General features: G+C 52.1%; 1 protein-coding gene across 1 annotated transcript; it reads left to right on the top strand.

The window, feature by feature from the left end:
• The first annotated feature begins 2,189 nt into the window (after nt 1–2,189).
• GAS1 (growth arrest specific 1) lies at nt 2,190–4,623 on the top strand. Its single transcript, XM_081103706.1, has one exon. It carries the CDS (start codon nt 2,205–2,207, stop codon nt 3,231–3,233), a length of 1,029 nt encoding a protein of 342 aa, XP_080959832.1. The 5' UTR covers nt 2,190–2,204; the 3' UTR covers nt 3,234–4,623.
• Nucleotides 4,624–8,393: the final 3,770 nt, after the last annotated feature.

The raw sequence follows: 8,393 nt of genomic DNA, 5'->3' as shown, positions 1-8,393 counted from the left end.
TCTTTTCTTTTTAAAGTCGAGCTTGATATTGTGTTTCCTTTGACTCAAGTCAGCTCAGAACGATCTGCTTTACCTCGAGTTCTTTTACAGGTCATTTTGTGTGGTAGTGTTTTGGGAACTGCAGAGGGTGCAACTTCCCAAGGCAGACCCCGCGCGCGGGGGGGGGGGGGGGGGGGGGGGGGGGGGAACGCTGCAGCCTCCGCGGGCACAGGAGGCTCTCCGGCAGCCGGGTAAGTCTGCTGGGGCCCTGCTCTCGCTTTTGCCAGTTTGGATTCACTCGCCTCCGGGGAGAGGCGGGCAGCCGAACTCTGTGCGCGCTGGAGACCAGCTCCCTCTGCTTCTGCAAAGGAGATTCAGCCTTAATTTTTGTGACAGATGGAGTTGATAGTCTTTCCACGGAAAGGGGAGGAAAAAAGCGCCAGTTTTTGACAGGCCGCAGACGCCCGCTGCCTCTGGTGGTCGAAGGCTGCGTTGCGCCGCAGTTAAGGTAGTTCGCCAAGTCCCGCGCCGGGCAGCTTCCCTCTTAACCAGAACCAGGGCTTGAAGTAGACACTTGTTTATAAACCTTGGGGAACGGACCCGCTTATCCCCTTCCTTTGTGCTGTGGCTGCAGCCAGAAGGTCCTGCTCGGCATCCCTAAAGATTTGTCATGCTATTATTTTCTCATCACAATCGTGTTAGTAACTGACAGTTCTAAAATACTAATCTGGTTGATTGCATGTGTCTTGCAATTGACAACGATGCCTGGCTCCAGGGCCGAACCTGCCGGATCGGCAAATTTGGACCACGTGCTGGGAAGAGGGGGAAGGGGGCTGTACATATCTCGTCAGTATCCCCCAAACTGAAGTGTGTGCCTCTTTCTTATGTGTGTTTACGTAACGTTCAAGTCTCAAAGTCCCACAATGAATTCTGATCTCCCCGCCTGTGATGATCAGGACCCAAAGATGGGGAACTCGAAAAACAAATCGAATTCTGAAGCCGGTCGAAGGCACAGATGGGGTTCAGGGGAAATTAATGCCACCCCCCCCCCACCCGGACCCCCAATAAAGTTTAAAAGAACCAAACAAAAAGGCCCGTGGCCGGCTGCAAACAGCTGCCCCTAAGCCCTGATCGCGGGTTCTGAGCGCAAGCTGAGGCTCCATATCCGAGCCTCCTTAAGAGGAGGAGGAGCTCCCGGGCCTCTGTCAGGCTCCTTAAGCCCTTCCTTTCAAGCCCTGAAAGCCTGAATGTGAGCTGCCCACCGCCCTCCCCGCCCTCCCCCACTCCGCAACCCCACTCTAGCGGCTCCGAGGGGAAAAAAAAAAGTTTCAACAACAACAGGCAGGACCAATAGCATCTCGAAAAGCCGGGAAAGGGGGCTGAGCAAAGGGCGAAAGAGAGTGGAGAAAGGAGAAAGCGGGCAGGCTCGGAGCGCGCGGGGCCGGGGCCGGGCGAGCCGGAGGAGCGTTGCTAATGTTTTTGTTTGTTTGCTTTTCCATGCATGCATAATGAGGGGGCACCGCGGCACCACGCGGGGGCTCCCGGCCCACTTTTGTATTTAAAGCCTCGCTGCGAGCGAGTCCGCTGCCGGGCTCAGCGGATCCGCTCCCCGGGCTCCTCGTCACCCGAGAAGCCGCCGCCGCCGAGGGAAGCCCGGGAGCCGCTCTCCGCCCGCGCCGAGTTTCTTTTTCTCCCCGCGACGCCCGGAAAGGGCTCCCCGGAGCTCGGCCGAGGCCGGGGTCGCCTCGGGCGGAGGGGGAGGGGACGCGGGCGGCCGGGACGCCGTGCACCGACGCGAGCCAGGACGCCGCACGATGAGAGAGCCCGCGGCGGCGGCGGCGCGGAGCTGAGTCCGGAGGAAGGAGCGGCCGCCCCACGGCTCTGCGGGCGCGGAGCAAGATGCACCCGCGGCGCTCCGCGGTCCTGCAGCCCCGCCGCGGCCCCGCGGCCCGCAGCCCACCGGGGCGGCAGTGAGCGCCTCCCGCCACCGCCGGGAACCGACCGGAGGGGCTCTGGGCGGCCGTGCTTCTCTAGGAACCCACCGCAGCGGGAACCAGACCGACCTGCGAGCAGCAGAGCACCAGCCAGCGGCGCGAGGGATTTATGAAAACACTCATGCAAGGAGTTGGCAGGACTGGGGCAAACTTTTCCACCGGCTCCGCGTCCGCCGCTCCCCGCGCCTCCTCTCCTTCACCCTCCTCGCCCGGCGGCCGCCGCTGCCCGCGATGGTGGCAGGACTGCTGGGCGGCGGCGGCGGGACCCGCGGGGGGACCGTGCCGGGCGCCTGGCTGTGCCTGATGGCGCTGCTGCAGCTGCTGGGCTCGGCGCCGCGGGGCTCGGGGCTGGCGCACGGCCGCCGCCTCATCTGCTGGCAGGCGCTGCTGCAGTGCCAGGGGGACCCGGAGTGCAGCTACGCCTACAGCCAGTACGCCGAGGCGTGCGCGCCGGTGCTGGCGCAGCGCGGCGGGGGCGACGCGCCGGGAGCCGCCGCCGCCTTCCCGGCCTCCGCCGCCTCTTTCTCCTCGCGCTGGCGCTGCCCGAGCCACTGCATCTCGGCCCTCATTCAGCTCAACCACACGCGCCGCGGGCCCGCGCTGGAGGACTGTGACTGCGCGCAGGACGAGAACTGTAAGTCCACCAAGCGCGCCATTGAGCCCTGCCTGCCCCGGACCAGCGGCGGCGGCGCGGGCGGCCCGGGCGCGGGCGGGGTCATGGGCTGCACCGAGGCCCGCCTGCGCTGCGATCGCGACAGCCGCTGCAACCTGGCGCTCAGCCGCTACCTGACCTACTGCGGCAAGCTCTTCAACGGGCTGCGCTGCACCGACGAGTGTCGCAGCGTCATCGAGGACATGCTGGCCGTGCCCAAGGCGGCGCTGCTCAACGACTGCGTGTGCGACGGCCTCGAGCGGCCCATCTGCGAGTCGGTCAAGGAGAACATGGCCCGCCTGTGCTTCGGCGCCGAGCTGGGGAACGGCCCCGGCAACAGCGGCTCGGACGGGGGCCTGGACGAATACGAGGACGAGGATTACTACGACGAGCAGCGCCCCGGGGGCGCGGGAAGCGAGCAGCCGCTGGACGACGACTACGGCGTCCCGCACCAGCCGCGCCCGGGTGGCGGCGCTGCTGCGGCGGGTGGCGGCGGAGACCTGTCCTACGGGCCCGGGCGAAGGAGCGGCGGCGGTCGACTGGCGCCCCGAGGCGCCTGGACCCCGTTGGCCTCCATCTTGCTGCTGCTGCTCCCGCTCCTGTTTTAGTCCTCGCGCCCCCCGCCATCGGCTGCGGGAGGGCCCGTGCCAGGGCACCTGTAGCTTGAGGACGGAAGGGATGGTTGGGGATACTTGCCAAAACGTTTGCAAAGTTGACTGTACCTAGCCGGTCTCCCCGCCATAACTTTTGGCACTTTCCCCATCTCCTCTTCCGAGCACGACTCCTTGGACATCTTCCCTTACCCCTCATTCCAGACTCCAGAAACTCCCAGCACGTCTGCCCCGCAGAAGCTGGCGCGGCTAGAGTTCTGGACGCCCGACATGGAACGGGCTGGCGGGGGGGAGGGGGGGGTGCAGAACCACAGTCCTGGACTCCAAAGAGGGTGCTGACCAGTGGGGCCTTAATAGTTTCAAGGGACTGGGCTTGGAGCGGGGGATGGGGGGGGGGGGTCGGATGGGGGATTTATATTTGCCAAGAGGTTGTCTTGTTCATGAGCATTTTTCCTGTGACGGGTGGGGGGAAGGGCCGGGATCGACTTTTATTGTGACCAGTGAGGACATTGCAATCTTAGATAATCAGAGAAGTCCCACTTACCTGTTTCATTCGTTTACTCTTGGTACCTGCGCCCTGAATTCTCAGTTTTGGGGTGGGAGGTGGGAAGGGGTTAATATTCCTGAATTAGTTTTGGGTAACTTGGAGCCCTTGACCTTAATTTCATTTCCACCACTCTGCTCTCTTAGCACCATTTCTTATAATTAAGGGTCAAAAAGTGCTGATCTAAAGAGTTGCTAGTGATATCGAACAATGCAAATTTGTATTAAATGAGCTCTGCACTGCCATCTATGAAAGCCCCTTTATGATGTTTGTTTTGTTGTCGTTTTTGTTCTTTACATCAAGAAGTTGTATGTACAAATATGCAGAGAACATATATTGCTTCTGCTTTTATCAGGGTGCTAAACCCTGGTACTTATATAAAGTGTATTAAAACTGGGGTTTGTTACCAGTTGCTGTACTTTGTATATAGAATTTTTATAAATTGTATGCTTCAGAAATAATTTATTTTTAAAAAGAAATTAAAAACTTTAAATCTGCATTCATATTACACCTGTTCTCCCTGAAATGTATAGAAACCATTCGTCATCAGGGATCCAAACCCACAGTCCATTGTGAAGTGTGCTCTTAATCTAGAACAGTCTTAAAATGTACAGTGTATTTTATAGATTTGAAGTTAACATTCTTATTTTCAAGAGAATTTATGGACATTGTAGAAATGTATAAATGCATTTCCAAACTGCCTTAAACATTGTATTTTTATAGACTTTTTTTTTAAAAAAAAATTCTTATGTTTTAAGTAACTATGTCTTTGTGTATTTCTTTTTTTTTTCCTTTTTTGGTTATTTGTTTTATTAAAATGTGTACAACAGTAAAGAGTTTTAAATAATGAATATGGTGTAGTTACTTTCCTGAGTTACATTGTGGTTAACCCAATAATGGGTGTGGAGGGGCCACTGGGAATCTATCAACCATCAACTGAAATTAAAATGCAGTACAAGACAAGAAATGAGGCCTATTATTTCTGCCTTTAATTTAATGAACAATTAGACATCTGTAAATGAGGCAGCTAAAAAGATATAATTGACTGGCCTCCACTGGTTTTTATGTTTGTGGGGGGAATTCACAAAAATCCTATCTCCTACATAATTTGGGGATAACCCCACATCCCTTTTTCCTCCCCCATTTCCACTGGGCCCCCCTAACCCCCTTCCAGGAGTGTCCTCCCTAACTACTAGACATTCCCCTACAATCAAACATGCCAATAGCATCTGTTACCAATAGGTCTTAGGAAACCTGTGAGACTCAGTACTTCAAAGTCATTTTCACACTTTGGGTGAAAACGTACAAAATTTTGTTACAAAACATTCAGGCGAGCAAAAGTAAACACACTGGGGAGAGGAACAATTACCAGGACTTGTAATATTGTTGTGAGGAGTTGTTTAGCAGTGGGCTGAAGGCTGGGTTCCTGCCAGAGCTACTGATCTACACTCAAACGCCCTTAGATAAATAATTACACTCTTAAGCTGTGTCGAGTGCTGATACACTTGACCTTGTAAATAGAAATGTTTGCAGTAGGAATAAACTCCGGCATTGGAAAATCTTTTAAACATTAACACAAAAGAGAGCGCTCTGTCCTCTGGGGATTTGACTCCGAACCTCGCCAAGCTAGGCACTTGCAAGGGGGAAAAAAAGTTTATTTATCTTCTATTCCTGGTGTTTATTTAAAGCTTTTCATTTTAAACGCGGTGATTGGAAGGCAAGTCAGGAGTTTAAAAAGTCACCACAAATAAACTTTGTCTGAGGGGTCCACAGATTAGCAAGATCTCGTGTCTCTTTATATGATATTAACATGTGCTGAGAAAACATAACCAGATTTCTCTGCTGCCTGAAGTAATTAACAAAGCCACGCCCCCTCCCAACTTCCTCCCACCCACTCCCACCCCCTACTTTCAAGGTTTCTTTTCCTCTAAAGTGGCTCTTTCCCCAGCTTTTACGGAGGGCTTCTGGGTGCTTCTTGTTGAGTCTAAAATCAAGAGATTCGTATATGGGTGGCATCCGAAAGTCTTAGGTCCTTGTAGTGGGACGCCTAGGAGTGGTGTGTGGCTGAACCCCTGTCACCTGAATGGTTGAGTAAACATATTGTTAAGACAAAGCTGAAAGCTTTGTTTCTTTGGGGAATGAACAAAGGGTTTGCCAAAAGACTTGTAAATGAAATCAGCTTTCTTTACAAAACGTCAAGTTAGCAACACTCCTGCGTTTGTTCTTAAATATGTTTAAATCATCTCCATTTCATGTTATTTTTAACACATTCTTGACTAAAAGTGAAGTCTTTGTCCCAGGAAAAGGCCCAGTTTTCCCCAGTTGGAAGTAAAAGGCATTAGCACTAGAAAAGGCCTGATAATTAACTGCTACAATAAACTCACGACTTGATTTTACAGGGTCCTGTCCAAAGCATCTGCCTGGAATAAATCAACACACGAGGCTTTTCTGCTTTCTTCCTGGAAGAAAGTGAACATCGATCGGTGGTCCATTTCAACTTAAAACAGTTCTACACTGGAGCCCAGGAGCCTCCTTTCCCCCTGCAGACCTGGTGGGCTCCAGACCAGGTGACTGGGATGTTGGGACCTTCCGCTTTGGTTGTAGAGTGTAGGTTGCCATCTGCTCCTAGGCAGAAAGGATTTTTACAGATGTTGACATCTGTAACATCTCACGCTCTCTGGGGAGGCTTTTGGAATTTCGGACATTCGAGATGGAGAATGCCTGGAAGTACCATTACCGAGAGAAAGGGTATCTCTGGCTTTTCCTGGGGACTCTCGAAAAGCACCCCGTTTCCCACAGAAGTCTTCCAGAGTGAGAGCGACTCCTTTCGGATTTCATGGAAAATCGTGGGTCCTGGCGGTCGTCCTCATTTTCCCAGTTAGCAGGTTTGCCTTCTCGGTGACAGTTTATTTGTCTTTGGAGACACTCCAGTGACAAATGTTTAAGGGAGTGTGGGACAATGGTGGAGAACAAGGGGGCAGTTCATTGAACTGACAGTGACCATACAGTACATAGGAGGAGGTTCGAGCTTCCCTGTTCACCCAAGCACACAGCAACGCTTTTGCATATGACCACAATGGACATAACGTAAGGTCTCTGTTTATGTTTAACAATATATAGCAATGAACGTGAGCAATATCTGTGTGTAAAGTGGAAAAAAATGGCTGGAGGGAACGAAATTCTTGTACTAAGTAGCAGGACCCCCCTTTGCTTGGACAGGGCCCCTACAAATGTCCAAAAGTAAGGAAGCAGCTCCTGACACCCTCTGCCACAGACTAAAGGTGCCCCCACGCTCTGACATGGCTGGGAGGCGCTGCAGCGCCCCCAGTAGGGTCTGCATGGGGCAGACCAGGCTCAGAACCAGGAGTCCATCTCCTTAGAGGAGTCAAGAGAAACCATCCCCTTCCTCACCACTCCCTGCGTGCCCACCCCGACTCCATCCCAGCCATGCTCTGCAGTAGAGACTAAACAGAGGGAGGAAAGGCCAGGAGAACTTTGAGGGCCATCCAACCCTGCATTTGAAAGTCTCTCCACTTTAAACTTTGGCTTTGCATTATTAGCTTATTGGCTTCAACTGTGGAAGTTCTCACACATAACCTCAGGGATCCCTTTCCAGCCCAGGAAAAGAAAAGCAGACATTATTTGTTTTTTGACCTCTTGTACAAGGAACATCAGAAACACTTGTCAGCTGACCCCGTGTCTCCCAACGCAAGGTCGTTGGGAAGCATCACGTTACAAATGCCTGGGTATCCATGGGTCTCCCTGCGTCTTGAGTTAAGGACAGTTGGACGTTACTGTATTCCGTAAGAGGGCTTGCCTCTTGCTGGACAGTTGAAAAGGTTCACCCTTGACTATCTGAATGACATAAGTAATGTGCTATTAGCATAAGTACCTTCTAAGGCATCCATTTAATCAATTTCTTAAATCACAGAATGATCTACTACAAAATAGTGGACTGTATACACTATATTTTGGCACAAAGATGGTCATTCTCCCACTAGTAACCAGGGGCTCTAAATAAATGATTTCAACAATGTTTTATTAAAGGACGACAAGGGCCCTCGAGCTGCATTAATCGGGGAGAAGTCGAGTGGCACTTTTGTTATGGAAATGTTAAGCACATAATAGCACTACCGAACAATGTGCAGCCACTTCATTCTTTCAGCCATGCTGACACCTCTTAAAGAGGAACTGCAGGGAAGGATGTGGGAAAGATTTGCTTTCCGAGGAAGCTTTCAGCTCATATTTTGGAGAGCCACCTCCAAACCGTGTGTAATATGCATGCAACAGAAGCAAGAAGGGCTGCTGAGATGCACAAACGATTTCCCCTAATTTGGGGAGCTTGGGTTCCAAAATAAAATCCAACATCTACATTTTTTTTGACATGACATTTGTCAAAGCTATATGTTGCTGATTTTGTAGTGCAACAAGCCCAATTTCATAATGTGGATCAAGGTCTCAGCTACTCTCAACAGTGTTGATACTAGTCTCCTGCAAGTAGCTCTGACAAGCTCCTTAAGCAAACAGAATGCATCTTAAAATCCGCAAACAGGTGAATACACACAATGTCCTAAAGGGCATCTTCAATCTGTAGCCAAAACTAAAAGAATATT

The sequence above is a fragment of the Myotis nattereri genome (genome assembly GCF_964212035.1).
Source record: "Myotis nattereri genome assembly, chromosome: 12".
In the NCBI taxonomy this organism is placed as follows: Eukaryota; Metazoa; Chordata; class Mammalia; order Chiroptera; family Vespertilionidae; genus Myotis; species Myotis nattereri.
Note: the sequence above shows the minus strand (reverse complement) of the source record. Positions and strands in the feature narration are given on the sequence as shown.

What these genes read in the sequence shown, in the direction of transcription:
- GAS1 (XM_081103706.1), top strand. Translation starts at nt 2,205, where the DNA reads ATGGTGGCAGGACTGCTGGGCGGCGGCGGCGGGACCCGCGGGGGGACC.